At 37.3% G+C, this 22,428-nt stretch overlaps 2 protein-coding genes across 2 annotated transcripts; one reads left to right on the forward strand and one right to left on the reverse strand.

Annotated features, from left to right (window-relative positions):
- Positions 1–4,303: 4,303 nt before the first annotated feature.
- On the forward strand, positions 4,304–4,999 carry LOC103952283 (probable calcium-binding protein CML13). Its single transcript, XM_009363849.3, has one exon. It carries the CDS (start codon positions 4,337–4,339, stop codon positions 4,778–4,780), a length of 444 nt encoding a protein of 147 aa, XP_009362124.1. The 5' UTR covers positions 4,304–4,336; the 3' UTR covers positions 4,781–4,999.
- A 1,349-nt stretch (positions 5,000–6,348) lies between these two features.
- On the reverse strand, positions 6,349–11,927 carry LOC103952282 (maspardin). Its single transcript, XM_009363848.3, has 8 exons — positions 11,696–11,927; positions 11,134–11,259; positions 10,572–10,670; positions 9,470–9,612; positions 8,463–8,571; positions 7,549–7,656; positions 6,977–7,117; positions 6,349–6,858 (listed from the first exon to the last, which is right to left on the reverse strand). Exons 1-8 carry the CDS (start codon positions 11,765–11,767, stop codon positions 6,427–6,429), a joined length of 1,230 nt encoding a protein of 409 aa, XP_009362123.2. The 5' UTR covers positions 11,768–11,927; the 3' UTR covers positions 6,349–6,426.
- Positions 11,928–22,428: the final 10,501 nt, after the last annotated feature.

Below are 22,428 nucleotides of genomic sequence, written 5' to 3' on the forward strand. Positions count from 1 at the left end.
GTAAGTTTTAACCCCGTTGAGCCTTGTTTAGCCTTTATTCTGTGTTTACCCACATTTTCCTCACCTAGCCTAGTTTAGGACAATCCCCACCCTTGTTCTTAAAAGATAGTGAGCATGACTTAATTGAATTCCTTTTGTATGAAAGAAAATGAGTGTGGGGGAGAGAATGTTTAAGTGTTTATGTATGTTTTGAGATTCAAAAGAAAAGAAAAAAAAAAAAAAGAAAAGAAAGAAAGAAAGAGAAAAAAAAAAAAAAAAAAAAAAAAACTTGAAAAAAATGAAAGAATGAGTGATTGAAGAAAGGGTCCAAAACACCAATTCTGGCCGTAAATTGTCTAAATTCTCCCTTTTTGTTCAAAAGTTGAGTTTTCATTCAAAAGTGAATTCTAAGTTGATTCAAGTGCTTTGCTCACTATTTCTTTAAGAACCTTTGTTTTCCATATCCCTTCTTTGTTATCCACACGCCCTGAATCCCATTACAACCCGTGACTTCAATCTTGAGTGTTATGTGTTTCAATTTGTGGAGTTTGAACTTGGTATGAGCATATGGTGTCACTGGTTCTCGCGTCTAAGTAGTAGCATTCCATTCATGAGATCATATCTAAACATGCTTATTAACTCCAGAAATTGCGTTCTTTGTGATACATAGATGTGAGTGTTCGGTTTCATGTTTACATCAATCTTCTCACATATACTTAGTGTAGGGTGTGTAGTCAGAAAATCTGAGTAAAAATTGAGTGCATATCTTGTGAGGAATTGAGCAAATTCTCTAAGGCATGTTACTACATTCAAAACATGGTTTTAAATGCTTAATTGTGAAATAGTATGTGGTGACTGTGATTAAGAATGTAATTAAGTGTGAAGATGACTAAAATCTATGGGAATGATGATTTTTAACATGTCATGTGCATTGGAAATCCCTAAGACGATTGTTGGAAGGTTTAGGTTGTGTTTTACTTGTTTTGTTTCGTTTCGTTTTGTTTTGTTTTTCTTTCTGTTTTGCTCGAGGACTAGCAAAAGATAAGTGTGGGGGTATTTGATAGGAGCATATTCATGCGACTTAAATGGCTTGTTCTCGTGCATTTACGTTATGTTTCTTTAGTTATTTTAGTCCTTTATGCTTCTTTTGTGTGTTTTCAGGTTCTAAGGGCAAAGTATGCAAAATGGTGCATTTTGGTGCATTTTGGAGTAGTTTGGGGCGTTAAATGGATTGCATATACTTGAAGCCAAGTAGATGGACGAAATTGAAGACCAAAGGAGGCCCTTTGTACCAGAAATTCACACCAACACATCCCATTTCAGATTGCATTCCAATCATTCCAGCCAAGCCACATGCACTCCCTTTAATTTATTCAACCTAGCTGTCAAAGCACATGCACATTCACCCTAATCATTCACATACACAATTTGCTATCATTCACACATTCATTCCACATGCATTCCCTTCACAAATCAGCCACATGCACTTTGCCTTTCATCATTGCACCATAAATCAGCCACATGCACCCATAATCATTCAACCAACTTTGCACATGCATTCATCATCATAACCTAGCTGTCATTACCCTTTAATCACATGCATATATCAGCCACATGCATCTCCCATCACCATTTCAGATTTCCACCAAGTTCCTAGCTGTCATATTCCCTCCTTTTCACCTATAAATAAGCATCCATTGCAGCCACAATTCATTCATTCCCATTCATACACAATTCATTCACCATTCACGCCAGAAATTCATCCCCTCTCTATAACACATCCATACTTCACCATTCTTCATATTTTCTGCCCAAAAAGAAGCCTTGAGGTCCCCTACATCCATCCCTATCCTAAACACATCATTCTACACCATCCATAACTCCCCATCCCTCCAAACCTATCCTTAGACCTTGTGCTACAACGAAGAGGAGGAGAAGAGTGCCTAAACGTTCATACAATTCAAGTTTGAGTTGTTGGAATGTTTAGGTGTTTCTTTTCCTCGATTCCAATGTTTAATTTCAATTCTCTTTGTTTTGTACGTATGAGGAACTAAACCCCCCCTTGGCTAGGGGGGGATTCGAAATATATGTTTATGCTTGCATTTTGATTTGATTACTTCTAATTGCGTTTCATAAGTTGTGGATTCAATTTGTTTAACTGTTTGATTGATAACTTATTTATGTATGTTTATTGAGAGTATACGCTTAATTTTCATGCATGAATATGACGCTAGAATATAAGTGAGTTTCACCTAATAGTTACGAACTTATATTCACAAGTAGTGGAGGTTGCTTATAAACAATCGCGTTAAACGAATTCTTGGCATAAGTTTCATGCAATCATAGTAACGAATGCCTCGTCAACACTTATAGTTTTCATGATGCTTAATGATTCTTGCTTGTATCTCTATTATGCAATTCATGTAGGGAACTTGTGAGGAATGCTTTGGGTTGTCGTATGCAATCATCCAATTCATTAACTTAAGGAAAATTTGACGGTTAATTTAAGCGGACCTAATTAACCCGGGGCGTTGAGAATTCATGGTTTATTGAGAAGCAATTAGATTCGTTTTATATGCAAGTATAACATGTATGGAGATGAACCCCTTGGCTAGCATTCATTCATTCAATTCCATCACATTCATCTTTACAATCTGTTTTTAAATACAATCTGTGCATTTTAGTTAATTTCGTCAAAACTCAATCCCCCTTTACTTTAATGTCCAAATTAGTTAGAAAGTGTTTTAGGTTGTGTTTATAAGTGTTTTGATTCAATTTGTTATACAAATTCGTCCAAATTCACCAAAGTGCTCAAAACTGCCCAGAAAGTGTTTTTAAGGCTGTTTTGAGTGTTTTGGGTGATGTTTGAGTCTTTTAGGTTTGTTTAAGAGTTTTAACTTTTAGTTTTGCATTCTTTGAGTCTAGTTTAGTGTTAAAGTGTCTTAATTTGTGTTTTAAAGTGTTTTGAATCAACCTTTAATCTTAAATTCGTCCAAATTTGTGTTTAAGGTCAGAAACTGCCTAGTTAGTGTTTTTAGGCAGTTTTGAGTCTTTTGAACCTGTTTTGAGTCCTTTGAGTCTTTGTGAACGTTTTTAACTTTGTTTTTATGTTTTTGAGTCAATTTAGAGGTTTTAGCAAGCCCTCCTAATCCCCGGTCTAGAACGATCCCTACTTGCATCCTTACTACAATTTGACAACAAGAGGGTTTAATTTGTGTGCGTATAATTCTCGCATCAGGTGACATTTCAGAAGCTTATTCAAGGAATTGGTATGCGTATCCTGAAGCATATGTGCTTGATCTTAATGTACTATTTTTCCTTACGATTAGGAGCATTTTTCCCACTAGGTTTTTGCTACCTAACGAGGTTTTGACAAGGCACCCATCTTGGGTTGATCATATCCCTGATGATGTCCCGTAAACGTTTCATTTGACTTTGCATTTCTCATGCATTTTTTCTTAGACTATGGATTTTGTCCCTACTCGGGTTTTTACCATAGCCATAGGGGTTTTTGTGAGACTTACTTCCCTATGCAAGTTCCTACCTTATTTGAGAATAACGTGTTCCCAGAATCAGTGCCGACGAGTCGACTTCCTCAACTCTAGATGATGTCGAATCTACTTGAGTATTTACACACTCAAGGGGGAGTGTTATAAACTTCTTATTTAAGGGTGATTGTGTAAATCCTAAATTAGATTTGATTCTAGTTATTCTATCCTATTAGGATTTGTATTCCTTGGAAGAGAATGATTTCTTCTCTCTCTCTTATTACTATAAATAAAGACATTGCGTAGGAGGAATAACACATTCTTTACACAACCTTACAAACACATACCTCTCTATATTTTCTTTGTGCTGCCGGTGCCCTTTCCCCTGTCAGTTAAATATAGACCACAACACGATGTTATTTATATTAAAAAGCAAGGGTGTGCTAGCAATAATGTGATTCAAATTTACTTTTGGCAAAAATCGAATTTAAGACCTCTCCCTTACAAATAAAAAGAAAAAACGGTTAGACCGTAGTACTAAATAATGATTGTTATTTAGTTTTTGAACGTGACGGTACGAACCCTCCCATAACATGGTACTCTTTTCTTACCTTCTAAAACCACTGAATTATGAACTTGTGGCAATCCTCATTTTGTTACTCCTGAAACGTCAACACGATACCATTATACAGCTGGTCCACTCTCCCTAAAACGATGCCGCTTTAGCGCTCGCACAATTTCCTTCCCTTTGTTCAAATCCCAAATTCCTTTCCACCCTTCTCATATCTCCGAGAGAAATTAAAGGGAAATAAGCCAGCCAGTTTCGCAGAGAGAGAGACCCGAAAACCCGAATCGCGAACCCGGAAAAAATGGGCAAGGATCTGAGCGATGACCAAGTATCGTCGATGAAGGAGGCGTTCACTCTATTCGACACCGACAACGACGGCAAGATTGCTCCGTCGGAGCTCGGGATCCTAATGCGATCGCTCGGCGGCAACCCGACCCAGGCCCAGCTCAAATCCATAGTCGCCGAGGAGAAGCTCACCGCCCCCTTCGACTTCCCTCGCTTTCTCGACCTCATGGCCAAGCACATGAAGCCCGAGCCTTTCGATCGCCAGCTCCGCGACGCCTTCAAGGTCCTCGACAAGGACTCCACCGGCTTCGTCTCTGTATCGGAGCTCCGGCACATCCTCACCAGCATCGGCGAGAAATTGGAGCCGTCCGAGTTCGACGAGTGGATCCGGGAGGTGGATGTCGGGTCCGATGGCAAGATCAAATACGAGGACTTCATTGCCAGAATGGTGGCCAAGTGAGGGACGTAACGGTGCGTTTTGCATGGGTGAAAGTGTTTCGTGGAAGTAATTTGGGGGTAATGTATGTCTTTTTCTTAATTTTATGGAAAATTTAGGGTTTGTTTGTTTGGATTTTGTTTGTGATGAACTGAAATTGTTTCCAGTACTTGATAAATTTGAAGGTGTTTGGGATGTAAGTGTTGATGGTTTTACATAATGTAATCTCGATTTGCTGGATTATTTTGTGCTCTTTGATTTTGTTTTTCTGTTGGGAATTTGCTGTTTTCGTAAAGCGTTGATCTTTCGATTGTGGTTCGATTGCATTTGCTTCTCAAACTCAATGAAATGGTAAGTGAGAAACAATTGAGGCAATGCTCCATCCTCTCTAAATTTATGTCTCGAATACGATCATTTAGCTGTGAATGTGGGATTTAGATGAAGAATTAGACAACTTAATTGTTTTGGTCAGGTGGGGTTTTGTTAACTAGTTCTTCCCATATAAAATTAGGTATATTCCTTTGGTTTGTCTAGGGTTCATGACCAGTTGGGTACAAGGATTTCCCGTTGAAGGTGACATTGGTTTGTAGGGTAATGTTCTCTTGCCATAATCTGTCATGTTATGATGTCAGTCATCAAATATTGGACTATAGAATTGATTGACAGTCTGCCTATATAACATGTTAAGCCCTCTGGTAAGACCATAAGAGGAGGTTCCCCCCTCTTGTAAGACCGTAAGAGCAGGTTTCTGTTGTTCGTGATTATATTTCAACGACTAAACTTGATCATCGTTTGGTTGAAGACCAAGTGAATAACGGAAGTTATGCTGCTATGGTACATGTAAATGGTGCAATGATATTTGTGTTAGTAAAGTACATTTTGTGCCCTCAGTGGATTGCTTGTTGCAATAGTTTGAATGATCTTGGAGCAGAAATCCCAGTCCTGTGACGAACTGTGAAGGAATAAAGGATTAATGGGAAGCTTAGGAATCAAAATACAAATGTAAGACCTCCAACTAAAGTTTGAAGCTTGATGTAGTTGCTAATGCTAGGGGTGTAACTTGTTTGGTGCCTAGGATTAGAATGGATTGGGTAACTCAGAAAGTTCAAGATATATCGAAGGTAGAGGTGAATGATTTAGAAGGGCACGTGAAGGAAGCCTAGCCCGTTTAATCAGATAATCTTACCACTTTGGGAGGATTGGAATGTACTAGTTTGGTTATTGAGTAATTCATAATATATCTTCAAGTCGAACATGACTTTTTCATTTCCTTGTTCAAATGTTATTCATTTCAATCGAATCCAAGGCAACAACAATGACGAGGCAGTGTTGTCGAGAGCTCTAACCAATGTACCATACTAGGAGAGACTTTCGTATCAAGAGGGCATTGCACACCCTTGTCTCTGTCTCTCTTCTCACGTGACTGCAAAATTACAGCAGCATAGTAGATGTTTCGACTCCGCCAATTCTAATGCACAGAGACGAGGGTTGGCTACGATTCTTAACTTCTTAACAGGCATGGAACTAGCACATTTGGAACCAGAACCCAATCAACAAGTCTGATCAAATAGAGAAGTAAAAGAGAGAATAAATATGGCAACAGTGAGACTCAAACTTGATTTTCAAAAAATTACACAAGCAACAAACAACAAATGTCAAGATGTTCCACTTTACACAAGAGGCCCGAGCTTCCGATTACAGTTCAGGCTTATGTACAACAATACCACATGATATGAATGCAGATGAAGAGCGAATATGTCCCAACTAAGTCGCATAACGAATTCAGTGGCTAAAGCGTGTTGGTTATTCAAGAATCCAGAAGGCAAGGAAACCATCATGTCTTCATTACCGACGTGGCAAAATTTTGCGTTGCTGACGAGCTGGTCGTCTGAGCTATGAGATTCTGAACTTTCTGGAGCAGGAGGTAGCTGAGTTTCTGCAAATGGATTATCCGGGTTTCCCCTATCATCCTTGGGTGGATCTTCCGGATCTTTCTTCTCGTCTTTTTTCTCATTCTCTTCGCTAGAACTACCACCACCTCCCTTTGAAACACCTGGAACCAAGTCAGGTCGAGGTTCCACACCAACACGTCTTAGATGCAGCTGACAGTGCAAACACCATTTGGATTATAAGGTCTTTTGATCATGCATAAAGCTACTACCGAGTAAACCAAATATTAAAAACTAAACGCTTGTAGAAGCAAATAGAGAGACCATTTACCTGAAGATGTAAGTTGACTTCATCCGGTCGGGACAGGAATGGAAAATCTCCCCCACTCTTCAACTGTGCTCGCCTTGCGTCAGGATACCTTTCACCAACTTCATCTTTGAGTTGTTGAGGAATCCCACTGTAGTCATTTGTCTTCGTGTATATGTTTCAGGAAGAAATTTTTTGACGGGTCAGCTTAAATTTTTAAACTTCCCAATCTAGTATTGGAATGTAATACTGATACTGTAAGAAGGATTCAGATGTATGAATAGACAAGCTAAAGCAAGAAGCCGTTGACATTCACATTTAAAGTGTCGTTGAATCAAATCCATAGCTGGTTTCTCTAAGATATAAGCAACATTTATCGCTGTATGTGAGATATAAATGCAGTGTGACAAATTTAGTAAGAAATTGTATAATATTGAAAGCAGCCAAAATTTTCAAAGTTCTAAAAGAGAGCAATGAGTTAGAACAAAGTTAGAACCAAAGGGATGCAATCCATAAACAAACACTTTTTTCCAGGGGTTATTTGAAAATGTATCCATACGCACGAACATAAACCAAACAAGATCCCGAATACATACATCCATTATAGTGATGAATGAATCCGTAAGCAACAGAGGTCCAACTGAAGCAGCATCAGTTGTTAAAGTCAACCTGGAGGCCAGGTCCTCTCTTGAGAGCGTCTCAACCTGAATTTTCACAGTTTCAAGTCAGAAATTAGAATAGATTGCACGACCATTCAACTTCTATAAATATTTGTAGTCAATTACCCCAGGGTCCCTGATAGTATTTAACTTCCTTCCCAAGTACACACCTTTTTTCCTTTCCGGATTAGTTCATTTGGTTTTTCGTTAAATCAAATCCCTCTGAAGATAACATCGTGCATAGCAATACCAAAGCTTAAAATATCATATCATTCATTCTACATGTCAATTTGATAAAATTAATACTTGTAAATCATTTGTCAAGAAAAATTATCAAACAGAAAACAAGAACAATGAATACTATCTTATCTAGACAAGATCCGATATGGAAATTCTTCCAAATGCTTATCACACCCAGAGATTCATGATGTCGAATTTATCAAAGTTTACAAGGGTTTTTTATTTTTTATTTTTTATTTTTTTTGTTGTTATTCAAATTGAAAGCTAAAAAGTAATAGGTAAAGTAGAAAAAATCTGGAAACCATTTTAGGAGTAGTGTGATGAGAAAAAAAAAGGTGCAAACAAAAGCATCCAATCCCCTAATAGAACAACACAAATTATCCTAAAACCAAAGTGGAGCATGTATCCAAAGCCAAAAGTCAAGAATTACAAATAAATGGAGACGCTGTAATCATGCAGACAGAAGTCAATGAAGTTATCGAGGCACAATGCTGAGCTAACAATAGGCACAAGATATATCAGTAAGTGAGATGTACAGAAGGTGAGAAGATCTCTAATAAGTAACACAACAGTGATAATGGGTAGGGTGTAAAGGCCTTCACAGACTCTACCTGAGAAACAACGAAGTCCACTGAATCTGCTATAAATGGCTCATGGGGGCCATCATGTATTCCGGTCAAGACATATCTTTTCAACAAAAAAGAAGGGGTCCAACTAATGCTGCATAAGACAATACCATATCAGGTAAGTTGATGTTAAAAGAAAACAAAACTGGAAGCAAATTACTCTCTGAGCCAAAAAACTAAACAAATGCAGCATGCACTTTGTAAAATATAGTATATCATATCCAACCAATAATTTCAAACATTTCTATTAAAAATTGATGATGTTCCGGTATAACGTTTCATTTCTTAATTTATTTAAAAATCAAACAAAAGTAACCATGTGGATGGATGGATCAATAGTCCAATGAATGTAATCCCTTATATTGATCCTCTTCCTCATTGGAATGCAGACCAGTCCATGGAAGGGAGAAGATAAGCCTAAGGATCATATGGAGTTTTTTCTTTACAAGTGGCAATTCATTAATAATGATGTCACTTTAGCACCTTGAGAATACAAATTTTTCAAAATCAGATGAGAAAAGCCACTTGAGAGGGTAAGTAGATAGTTTCAATTCAACTCAATCCCTTCAATCAATTAGGTGAAATGCTCAATATTCCATGGAAGCAAGGATATATTAAAAGGATCAATACTTATCCCAGTGAATCATAATTTAGGTTATCAACTTGCAATATCAAGAATAAATTGAGCAGGAAAATTGGTATGCCTTAGTGCACCTTATTGTTATCAGCAAACGTTTACAAGGTAAAGCATGAATCTCTTTGATGTCAAGAAGTACCAAAGACCATTATAACCCTTTGCCAGGTCAATACAACATCTGAGCACTTATAAAACACCGGAACACAGAAGTCAAAATAAATAGCTTAACTATCAACCTCTATCAAAACCACTCATTAAATATTTACCATCATATACCTATTTTTGGATTTGACCCAACTTTAACAACATGTGTGTAGCTTTATGAATGTTTAAAGTACAAATATGATAAACATACACGGGAGCCCAAGGCATTGCTGCAGAGAAGCTGCGCGTGTCCAAAAATGTGTTTGATAGTATCAATGATCGAACTCGTCTTGGACGATGCTGAGCAAAAAGTTGAGCCAAGAAGCCCCCAAGGGATGTACCATATATATGTATCTGTTAGAAAGAAATTGATCAGATTACCTTAAAAGACTATTTTTTTTAATTAACTAGAGTCACCACAAATATGAAAAGAGTTTTTAACAGCAATTAAACAATCTAACAGTTTGTTTAAGTTATATATCAAGATATACACTGTTATGAAACACATTTCTCAGCTAAATGGTGTAAAATTTCATCAACAGCGTGTTTCCTCTTTCTCTGCTCTGAGCACTTTTCCCGATTTGGATACGCATTTCATATACAGAAAATCAGCAATTGTTTAATTATATAATCTAAATACAAAAACAAAACATTTATGGTGCCACGAATGATTTTACTTAAGGGATAGTTAACCATTTCTTTTTTGGACGTAGGGATAGTTTAACTATATTCGACGTAACATGTCTGAAATCCTTTCAATCTGATCAAAATTAAAAGTAATATATCTATATGCATCATTCAGTGTATATTATTGCATGTAACAAATTTACTATAAAAACAATGTTATCTCACTTTCCTGTGGCCTAGACACCAAGTTCAAATCTTTCTGTATACCTGAAATCACTACTCAACTACCCAGAAGCTAGAAATCAGGGAACTCAGGAATCTTTCTTTAGTTTCAATGTACTGGGAGTTTTGAGGAGGCGCATGTGAGAAAAGGCAATCAGAAATGAAATATTTTCCATCTTGCACAATCACTGGAAGAGTGTTGATCTGTGAAGCATCTTGCTGACAGTATAACATGAAGGTGCACCTAAATATCATACGTATAATTAAGTAGGGATGAATGGTCATCAATCACTGAAAGCTGTATGCAGCACTTGGGTGTTTCCTAAAGAAACTAACTATTTAGAACCTAGAAGCTACTTGTGCATTAAGAAAATGAGAAATTCCTTTTGCACAAGCAATAGAAATACTAAACAAAATAAGATTGATAATGGCAGGAGTAAACTGTAAGTAAGATGAGTTCTTACGTGATGAACATCAATAGCATCCAAGAATTTCTCGAATGCTAGAATCCACTCATGATGATTCCATACACGGGGAATATCAACAGAAATCACCCGATAACCCTGCATATATTATAAATTTATTAGTATTAATGTTTAAATTAATTAAGTAGAACTTGAGAAGATTTATCAGGTACAACCATTCAAATTTAGAGGTGTTGGACAGAGAGGGAGCAGCAGAATGAAAAAAGATGGGTACATATACAAGATTTACCAGCCACAACCATTCAAATCTAGTTAAACAACTGAATTATCCGCTTAAAGAGAATAGAAGGAAATCAGTATCTAGAAATATAAAATTCAAATATACAGGAGGAGATCAAACATATACAAGAGACACCCAAAAGTTGCTGATTGTTTGCAACAAAACAACTAAACAGAAAAAAATAAAGCCCAATGGACCATGAAAACTGGAAATTATAGTCTAAAGTGCCTAGCAAAAGAAAACGAAAACCAAAAACTAATATGCTTTGGGAAGACTTATGTGATAGATACAATGAAGATAACATAAAGGCCAGCCTACTACCTTCATGGACAATGACATGATCTGCTTGTAGCAGACATCAGCTGTTCCTGCTGTTCCAGGAAGACAAATAAGAGGAGGTACCACTTTCGGGCCAAAATCATAGTATCGCCACTGCTTTGTGCCAATCTGCATACACCGTAATTTCAACTGTAAACCCAATGCTCAATAAGTAATGAGAAACAGGCGGACAGCTGCTTTATCAACACACACAATTGATTAAGCTAGTAGCTTTGCAGCTGAAACAGACATAGATACATTCATAAGAAGCTCCACATACCACATGCAGAATCTAAATCCACAATTGAACGAATTAGAAAAACCCCACATCAAAATTCACAAACTTGATTCAAACCCACGTCCTAATACAGGTTGAAATACAAAACTATGCACGAAAAACGAACTATCTTGCATTTGGGTTTTCTAAAACAGGTAAGACTAAACCCTAAAGAACAAAAAACCCAGCTGTAAAATGAAACTAATGAATCAAACCCAGAAACAAAATCACAAAAAAAATTGAAAATTGAAAAGGGTAAAGGAGAAGTGGAGGTCAAAAGAAACGTACTGGGATCTTGTGAAGAGGGACCTGGGACTTGAAGTAGATGTAATCTCCGGGCGCCGAGTAGACGCCTTTCATTTCTGGTTTTTATGCCCAAAACCTCCCCATGTCACATACCCAGTATTCGATTTGATCTTATCGATCGATCACTCTATTTCTCTCTCTCTCTCTCGATTTTTCTATTATTTTTCTATGTATTTGCTGGATTGGTTTGCCTAGTTCTTCTTCCGAATTTTCTTTGAAATTTTAATTTGGGGGATTGACCAGTAGAGGGTGAGAGGGAAGCCCACGTGGCCGGGCCCCCACTACGACAGTCCATGACTCAATGGTTCATCAACTAATTGTCAAAGGTCGTTTAGATGTTAGGCATGATTGGTGGTTGTAGGGTTTTATTTATTTATTTATTTTATGTTTTTGTCAAAGTGGTTGTAGACTTGTAGTTTATTTTTGTTTATTACTATCTTTGGCTTAACAGTTGATTTGCTTCATGAAACCGTCATTTAGTTTTATTTTATTCTTTGAAATTAGTTTTGTCTCACTTTACTTCATGAAACTATTATTTTGCCTCATTAGTGTTAGTTCACCTCATTTTCGTCATTTCCGTCAAATCTAAACTACATATTAATAAAACCCTCATTGTCAACCAAAATCCTATAAAAGCACCAGTTTAACCTTTTAATTAAAACTGAATATGAATAAGAAATATGGGCAGAAATGTAATTTTACACAATCAAAATTTTAATGTTTCTTTTTTCAAAAGCTCACCTATATGTAATTCTAATATATCTCTAATTAAAAACTAAAAAACTAAAAAATAAAATAAAATAAAGCCTCTCCCCATTCCCACATTGTCTATCACTCTCTTCCTCTCTCCTACACAAAAACAAAAATAAAACAATTTCACACACACTTTGTGTGCGCCCATATGCTAGTAAATATTAAATTAAAGTGTAGTATAGACAATTTATTTTTGACATAATTCTTTGGCTCCAACTTGCTTGCTAAAACAATCCCAATTCCATTTTTGATAACTCTAATCAAACTCTTGTCTATGTCTCTTGTAGATTGATACATAACTATGTTGCAACTATTGGATTCAGCGACTCGCTTGAATTGGATTTTGAAACATAACCCAGTGTTTGCTTTTAAAGCACAACTAGACCTGACAATTTCTAACACAAAATGTGACATGACACGATAACTAATCGGGTCGTTACCATGATGGGTTCTTAATGGGTATACACGCAATTAACCCGTGGGTAACCCGTTACGAAAAAAATTATTTGGATAATTTTAAAGTTTAATTACTAAGAAAACGTATTATACAATACAATAGTCACATGAGGGGTTCTTAATGGGTATACATATGATTAACCCGTGGCAACCCATTTCGGCCCGCTACATTTTTTTTTATATTGATAATTGTAAAGTTTAATTACTAAGAAAACGTATTATAAAATTCAATAGCCATACTGTATATATTGTATATTAAATATGTATTATTGTATATTTATTTTTATTATGAGAGTTTCCTATTATCATTATTGGATAAATTTTACATGACCTCTTGTCCAAAATTAAAATCAACTAGTAAGTATTTTCTTTTTGAACAAACGATATTATCTACACTAAAGAAATGGGCGTGGGCTTAGCCTCACTTAGCAATAATGTGATTCAAATTTACCTTTGGCGAGAATCGATCTAAGACCTCTCATTTACAAGTGAAGATGAATACTATTAGACCATAGTACTAAGTGGCATAAGTAGACAAGATAAGAAGACAAACCTACAAGTGTGAAAAATGTGAAAGAATATATTAACACTCGTGATTGCATCCTTCGTCTAAGAGTAGACACTAGTTGCACTTATATCGTCGTTTAGATTTTTAAAACCCTTCAAACCCTCATAAATAGTAGTTTTTTATTTGAGTGCAAAATTAATAAAATTCATAATAATTATTGTAGAAGTGTTAAAAACGTAAAAGAAAATATACAATCACTTATAATGACAAGCTTTACAATTTTCGTGAAGTTGTCAACTCCGAAATCTGACACCATAATCCATAAACCTTAGATTTCCATTTAACCATTGATTGTCCTTTACACTTTATTCTTCTTACCGAATTTTGTTTTCCAAATCTTGTTTTTTTTTTTTTTTATTTATTATTATTTATTTATTTAAACATGATCTTCTAGTGTATGTAGAAAAATAAACAGTTTGGATGATTGATATCATGTTTCGATATTTACGGTTAACTGAAATATGAGTCAATGTTATATAGTTTGTAGAGACTTTAAACTCTGAGTCATATTTTCACTAACGGTTAAACTCTGAATAATATCAACGATCCAAACCATTCATCTTTCTGTGTCTTTTAATAGATCATGTTTTCAAAAAAGAAAATCTGAAAAAACAAAATTTGGTGAGAAAAATGAAGCGTAAATGTAAATAATAATCAACGGTTAAATTTGATATACGATTTATGTGATTATAGTGGCAAATTTTAGTTAAGCCCTTCATTAAAGTTGTAAAGTTTGTCATTACGAGCATTTATATACATATATATTATTTTTTATTTTTTATTTTTCACACTTCTATATTAATTAAAAAACTTTACTTAAACAATAGCCATAGGATTTAATCTCACTGTTGGATTCTATTTCACTTATATTATTAGAACTTTTTGGACAAAATCATTTCTCTTTTCCAATATTTCGACAATTCCACTATCTGATCAAAACAAAAACCTTAATATTCCAGAATCTCTTTATCTCTCCCTTAACCCCCCTCTCTGCTCATTGTCTGTTCTTCCTCTAGCCTCTCTCAGTCTCTCTTTTCTCCTCCTTGCGCAGTAGGACAAAATCATTCTCAGTGTCTCTGCATCAGCATCTCTGGCCATCTCTAAATCTCCGCATCTCCATTCTCCAGATTCCAAAGTCGATTTTGCCTCTTAATTGTTTAATTCGTTAGTTTTCGCTCATGAATTATTTCTTTGATTGGTGATTTTTATCTGGATTTTATGTTGAAATAATCTGAATTTGATGCATAATTATATTTGCCAATGGCTAGCTCATTAATTTGAAATTATCTGGGTAATAAAAGAACTCCAAATAGAAACTCGGATGTGAAAAAATGCAGCATCGAGGAACCAACTTGAGATATGCAAGAGATTTAAAGAAAATTAGTAGAAAATTGTCCATGGAAATAATGAGCATAGAATATTTAATGTCCAATTATACACTTCACTACGTCTGTGAAAACCTGTCCTGAAATAGAATATATTTTATTCTCGATGGGGTGAAATGACTAATTTGCCCTTGAGCGTTTGGTAGTGGTGTGTGTGGATGGGCTAAGGATTTGGACCAATTCATTTTCTCCCTAAGTAATTGGACCCAATTAGAATTTAGGCTTTATTTGTTTTTGGTTGGTTGCCCAAATTCGGACCATACACACACACACACACACACACTTACCTGTTGACCCTTATTTCTCTCTCTCCTTCTCGATCGTTTTCAACCGTCCGTACAACCTGTATGAACAACTCCTAATCTAGCTCTCCATTCACGGATCAAGCTTGTGGACACCATCATCACCTTTCTTGTAACCTTACAAACTCAATTATACCTTTGGTTGGACGTGAGAACTTCGAAAACTCTAGAACCAGGGAGCTCCGACGAAGTGCATTGTTTATCCGTTGTGATCGCAGAGGTTTCGTCGAGTTTTAGGGTCCTAGGAAGTCTTAAAACTTCTTCATGAAGCTTAGAGAGGAGTTTTGGAAGGTTTTGGATGTCGGGACACTTGAGTTCGTCGAGTTACAAGGGTTGCCAGACTATTGAGATTTTTTCGGCAAGATTCCGTTGGTTTTAGGTCCTTAAAGTGGTAAAGATGTGTTTCTTTCGTCCTAAGCTTCATTTTGGTACAAATTTCATGAAATTTGGTGTTAAAAGGAGTGAGATATTAAGGTTTGAAATTTTCCCAGAATCCGACGATAGCAGCGGTGACCGGAGCCGGACTCTGGCGAACCAAGGAAGGAGAAAGGGAATATTCCATCAACTTTGACGGAATATTACTAACGGCGTCAGGTATATTCCATTATTTAATGGAATATTCCTTAATGCCGTTAGGGATTCCGTCCAGCATGCCAGACACGTGCCTACGCGTGGCCATGCCTTGGTCAGCGCATGAGGGTGCGTGGGAACTTAGAAAATTATTTTAAAACTATGGGGATGTTCGTGGGGTTGAGTAGGCCATGATAGTATATTCAAATACCCCAATTGAGCAACGTATGAGAAGTTATTACCTAGTTTTGTATATGTGCTTAAAAATAACATTAAAATAGTTGTTTCGCATATATGTGAGACTTTTCCAGAGGACGAGCGCAGTCAAGTGAGACTCGTGGGCTACAACCCTTCTACATATCAGTGAGTGGGCTTTTCAGTACATACATACATACATGTATATATATATATATATATATGCTTGGTATTTTCCCCATAAAATGTGTTTAAATGGACTTGTGTTTTAAAATGCCATGCCAAATGTTTTATATTTAGAATATGCATTTAGTAGTTGCACATATATTTGTTTGACATTGTGGACGCTCAGGTAAGTTCCAGGTGAGTTGATAGATTGTGGATGTGAGTTGCATGATTGTGCTGAGATGTATCTATAGCTCATAACTTGCACGGTCCTTCACGTGATGTTCATCTCCCGCACCATACGCTCACCTTGGATCCAAGTTAGGTGCACAATCCTGTCATACAGACCACTATAGGTGGTTCCGACTCTTAGGTGACCCGCGATCATTTGCACAGTCTTCACGTGATCGTAGCACTTGAGCGTATTTATTTACACCTAGTCCTGTCGTACAGACAACTTTAGGTGGTTCCGTGCAGGCATATTTGTTGAGCTATTGGTTGAGCTGTAAATGTCATATTAGGTGACTCCGGCTAGATGGATGAGTTATAGATTTAGCCGTACAGGTCATATTAAGTGACTTTGGTTGATATATCATTTGCATTGATTTATCACTTGGCTTACATATTTTATGTTGAGATATTTGACATGGCATATATGTGGATTTTGCTATTCTGAGCATGGTTGTGATATAGATATGTATTCAAATTTTTGGGAAATTATACAGGTTTTACGGCGAGGAGTTACTACCTTTGATAATTGAAATGGTTTTGAAAAGCTTTGTTTTTGCCCACTCACACTTTCTGTTTTGCGCCCCTCCAGGTTTTAGGTAGGAGTGCTTGTTGGTGGCTTACGAAGAATTGACGTTGGTTTTGACAGATTATCACTAATGTAGGACCACCTCTGGTATTGTATAATTAGTACGTGTCCTGTTGGACTGCACTTAGGCTATCTATGCTCTGATTATGGTGTATCACACTTAAATATCGAGATTTGCACTTATATTTGCCTAGTGTAAATTAGCTAGCTTGGTTCTTAGTTATTCACATTTCTTTATATCATTATCATTTCCGCACTGTGCACATGGCTACGTCACCCTCACGTGACGGCCAGCACGCCTTGATTTCGGTCGGGGTGTGTCAGTTTGGTATCAGAGCCTACGTTTGGTAGTCTTGCATATCCTGTGAATATTCTAATTATTTTGGTGTCTTCTGTCAGAACTATGCCACCTCGTAAAGAGCCACATTCCTCAGCTGAGTTTGGTTTCCCTGATATTGCTTAGTTAGGGAAAGTTATAACCAATGTTATTCAGTTTTCGCTTCGCCCTGCCCAGAGGACTCCCTTGGAGACTATCTGAAGTTGGATAAGTTTATGGGTAATGAATGACATGAGGGAGATGAGCGATGGCTAAATCATCTTGAGAAGACTTTCCGTTTGATGCATAGGCAGGGGAATCTCCCTGAGGATAAGTGGGTTAAGACGACTACTTGGTTTTTAGGTCTGGGGCCTGCATTCTGGTGGAGACAGGAGTTTTATCAGTTATCACTAGAGGAAACTGCTGATTGGGAAGTTTTTAAGCAGTTATTTTAGAAAAGATTCATTCTTCCAGAGCATATAGATCGCAAGAAGCAAGAATTTACACACCTGAAACAGGGGAAGATGACAGCTAACGAGTACTACAGAAGGTTTACTGAGTTGTCTCGTTATCACCCAGAGGTTGCTACTAATCCAGTAGAGATGCTCAATTATTTTAGGTTGGGTACTCGAAAGAAGTGGCGTTCTATGGCGACCACGACTCCTTGTGCTACTTACCAGGAGTTTTATGAGATTCTGCTTTGAATTGAAGATTCAGAGAACATGCCCAGTGATAGCGAGGAGGAACAAGAAAAAGATGGTAACCAGAAGAAAAATGGTAAAGATAAGGGTGAATCGTCTCAGGGACCTCGTAAGACTTAAAGTTTTAAGAGAAATGGTGCCAGTTCCAATTCTTCTAACAGGGGTTTGAGTTTCACTGGGCAGAGAAGGGGTGGTAAATTTTTCGGAGGACATCGTTTTCAGAGACAGATGGTTTCTGGTAGCACAAGTGCTCCCTTATGCCACAAATGTAATAATAGACATTTTGGGGAGTGTAGGCGAGGCAGTAGTGGATGCTATACTTGTGGTCAGATGGGGCATAGGGTTATTCATTGTCCATAGAATCAGTAGAAGCCTCAGCCACCTTTCTTACCACCACCTGTTCCGATCAAGTAAGTTCCACGACCTAGCAGTTATGCTTAGACTGGTCGTGGGGGCGCTTATCATTATTAGGGTGATGTACCTCCTTATTCTACAGGGCAGTATCAATATCCGTATGATCTATATTATCAAAGTGATTACCCTTAGTATCCTGGAAGTTATACGTCGTATCCTTCCTATTCAGCTGATGGGTCTCAATGGTATCCTGGATGACAGTCATAGCACGTGGAGATTGCTTCTAGTAGTGCAGGACTATCGAGGCAGCCTAATCAGCCAGGTCAGGGGCATAGTGTGCAGGGATGTGGTAATCAGGCTAGCAGAGGTCGAGGAGGACGACAATAGGCTTAGGGACGTATTCACCACATTACATTGCAGCATGCTCAGAATAATCTTGATTTGATCATAGGTACGTTGAATATTCTTGGTCATTTTGCTAGAGTATTAATTGATTGTGGTGCTACGCATTCTGTTATTTCTCATACGTTTGCTTAGACGACATAACCTCATCTTACACCTCTTGGGTATGATTTAGAGTTTTCAATGCCTAGAGGGGAGACATTGTGAACACGAAAGTTCCTTGAAACAAGAAACAAGAATAACGTGTACAAAATAATATTTTTGTGTTTAATGATTTTGGGGTTACGATCTCTCTCAAATTTGGTCCTCTGATTCTATCTTCGTAGGGTGTAGGTTTGTGGATGAGTTGTTGATCCAAAGGGTCGTCGGGGCTTGATCTAAGGATGAACAGTTGATGAACGGATGAACACTTTCTTCAAGGGCCGTCGGGGCTTGATCTTGAATAATGGTTGTGTGGATTTCTTCAAGGGCTTTTGGGCTTGATCTTGAAGGTTGATGGATGAGCGGATCTTCAAGGGCTTTTGGGCTTAATCTTGAAGAACGATTGGATGTGTGGATTTGTTGAGGTTGTTGATCCAAAGGGCCGTCGGGGCTTGAGCTTAGGATGAACGGATGAACACTTTCTTCAAGGGCCGTCGGGGCTTGATCTTGAGTTGGTGGAAGTTCTTCAAGGGCCGTTGGGGCTTGATCTTGGGATGAACGGATGAACACTTTCTTCAAGGGCCGTCGGGGCTTGATCTTGAGTTGGTGGAAGTTCTTCAAGGGCCGTTGGGGCTTGATCTTGAAGGAGGATTTGATGAAGAACAAAGAGTGCTTTCTTGATCCTTCGGGATTTTCTTGAGAGCTTTAGAACTCTAAGGCTTCAAGGTTTTGGTGTGTGGAGAAATGTATTTGTGAATTGGTTGATGCTTGATACCTTGATGGAGAAGCCTATTTATAGGCTTTGAGAATGAATCACCACCACAAAATATTTTTTTCTTTTCCAAGCACCATTGCCTAATTTTCCCACTTAATGCAATATTGAAATTGAAGTGGTGTAACTTATTGCCTAATTTCCCACTTAATACCATTTAAAACTTGAAGTGGTGTAATTTATGGCCTAATTTCCCACTTAATACCATTTTAAACTTGAAGTGGTGTAATTTATGGCCTAATTTCCCACTTAATACCATTTTAAACTTGAAGTGGTGTAACTTATGGCCTAATTTCCCACTTAATACCATTTTAAACTTGAAGTGGTGTAACTTATGGCTTAATTTCCCACTTAACACCATTTTAAACTTGAAATGTGTATGCTTTGTCATTGCCCAAATGAGAAAAACTTGCTTTGATCCGTAATGGATTGAAGTATGCTTGCCTTGTCATTGCCCAACATGAGAAGAAAAACTTGTTTTGATCCTCAATGGATTGAAATGTGCTTGCCTTGTCATTGCCCAAAAATGAGAAGAAAAACTTGTTTAATCCTTCAAGGGTATTTCTTCCTATTTTGTTGAGTCACACGCCATGTGTACAATTTGTACAACACGTGGCGTATGCCATGTATGCCTTGACACGTCAAAACTTTAATGCATTGGTGAATATTTGTTTCACCGAAATTTCGATGTCTACAGACATATTATGTTAGCTGTGTGTATACAAGATGTCCTATGTTGGTGGAAGATGTTGTTATGCTAGCTGACCTCATCCCGTTAGATATTGTTGACCTTGATGTTATTTTGGGCATAGATTGGTTACATTACAATCGTGCCAATATAGATTGCTACGGGAAGATAGTCATTTTTTATCGTCTTGGATTAGCTGAGGTTACGTTTGTGGGTGAGCGTAATGGAGTGAAACATGGTGTTATTTCTGCCATGAGGGCTAAAAGGTTGTTAATGAAAGGTTGTCAGGGATATTTGGCTCATGTGGTGCTGAATAATAATGTTCCTAACAATGTGGAGGATGTGCGGGTAGTCAGGCATTTTCCCGATGTATTCCCTGATGATTTACCTGGATTGCCGCCAGATCAAGACGTGGAGTTCACTATTGATTTATTTTCAGGTACAAATCCTATATCTTTAACTCTTTATCGAATAGCTACTGCTGAATTGAGAGAATTGAAAATTCAATTACAGGAACTAGTTGATAAGGGTTTTATTCAGCCTAGTAATTCACCCTGGGGAGCTCCGGTTTTATTTGTACATAAGAAAGACGGGACTTTAAGGCTATGTATTGACTATCGGCAATTGAATCGGGTAACGATTAAACACCGTTATCCGTTGCCGCATATAGATGATTTATTTGATCAACTTCGTGGTGACTGCGTGTTTTCTAAGATTGATTTGAGGTTTGGTTACTATCAATTGAAGATTAAAAGTGAGGATGCTCCTAAGACGGCTTTTAGGACTCGATATGGTCATTATGAGTTTCTTGTGATGCCATTCTAATTAACTAATGCACCTGCAGCTTTTATGGATTTGATGAATTGAGTATTCCAGCCATATTTAGACAGGTTTGTTATTGTTTTTATTGATGATATTTTGGTATACTCTAAGTTTAAAGCAGAGCATGTTCGACATTTCACTTTGGTCTTGAAGAAGTTGAAGGAACATCAATTGTATGCTAAGTTTAGCAAATGCCAATTTTGGTTAGATCAAGTGGCATTTTTGGGACATGTTATATCCGCCCAAGGTATTCTGGTGGACCCTCAAAAGGTAGCAGCCGTTGAGAATTAGGAGCAGCCATGAACTGTCACGGAGGTACGAAGTTTCCTTGGTTTAGCAGGTTATTATCGACGGTTTGTTAAAGATTTTTTAGTTATTGCATTACCACTAATGAGATTGATAAGAAAATATGTTAAATTTGAGTGAGACGATAATTGTGAACAGAGCTTCCAGCAGTTGAAGTATTGTCTCACTCATGCACCTGTTTTGGCGCTCCCAGATGATAGTGGTAATTTCGAGATCTACAGTGACGTTTCCTTGAATGGTTTGGGTTGTGTGTTAATGCAGCATGGTAAGGTGATTGCTTATGCTTCGCGACAGTTGAAGCCTCATGAGATAAATTATCCTACTCATGATTTTGAATTAGCAGCCATTATTTGGAGACATTATCTTTATGGTGAAAAATGTAAGATTTTTACGGATCATAAAAGTCTTCAGTATCTTTTCACTCAGAGGGATCTTAATCTTCGACAACGAAGATGGATTGAATTGCTCAGTGATTATGATTGCACGATTGAGTATCACCCTAGTCGTGCAAATGTGGTGGTAGATGCACTTAGTAGAAAGTCTCAAGGCTGAATAAATGCTTTATACGCTAGTCGTATCCCTCTTCTTGCAGATTTGAGATCCACTAGAGTGAAGTTAGGAGTGGAAAATCGGGAGGAAGCTTTGCTTTCTAGTTTCCAGGTCAGACCAATTTTAATTGATCGTATGCTTGAGGCTTAAATGAATGATGAAGAAACCTAGGAGTTAATTCAGGCTATTTCACGGGGGAAAAAGAAAGATCTTAGAGTTTGGGAGTATGATGGTATGCTTATGCAAGAGAGACAAATGTATGTGCCGAATAATGTTGAATTAAAGAAAGAAATTCTTGATGAAGCGCATATTTCAGCATATGCAATGCATCCTGGGGGTACTAAAATGTATCATACCATTCGACCATTTTATTATTGGCCAGGTATGAGAACATAAGTTGCTAAATATGTGAGTAGGTGTGCCATTTGTCAACAGGTCAAAGCTAAAAGGAAA

The sequence above is a fragment of a genome, unplaced genomic scaffold, assembly GCF_019419815.1.
Source record: "Pyrus x bretschneideri cultivar Hongxiangsu unplaced genomic scaffold, Pyrus_bretschneideri_v1 Contig14, whole genome shotgun sequence".
Classification (NCBI taxonomy): Eukaryota; Viridiplantae; Streptophyta; class Magnoliopsida; order Rosales; family Rosaceae; genus Pyrus; species Pyrus x bretschneideri.

Coding starts and splice junctions, on each gene's coding strand:
- LOC103952282 (XM_009363848.3), bottom strand. CDS start 11,767: ATGAAAGGCGTCTACTCGGCGCCCGGAGATTACATCTACTTCAAGTCC. Junction 9,613..10,571: donor ATGCTATTGATGTTCATCAC/GTAAGAACTCAT, acceptor TCTTTCTAACAG/ATACATATATATGGTACATC. Junction 8,572..9,469: donor GCAATGCCTTGGGCTCCCGT/GTATGTTTATCA, acceptor TGTCTTATGCAG/CATTAGTTGGACCCCTTCTT.
- LOC103952283 (XM_009363849.3), top strand. CDS start 4,337: ATGGGCAAGGATCTGAGCGATGACCAAGTATCGTCGATGAAGGAGGCG.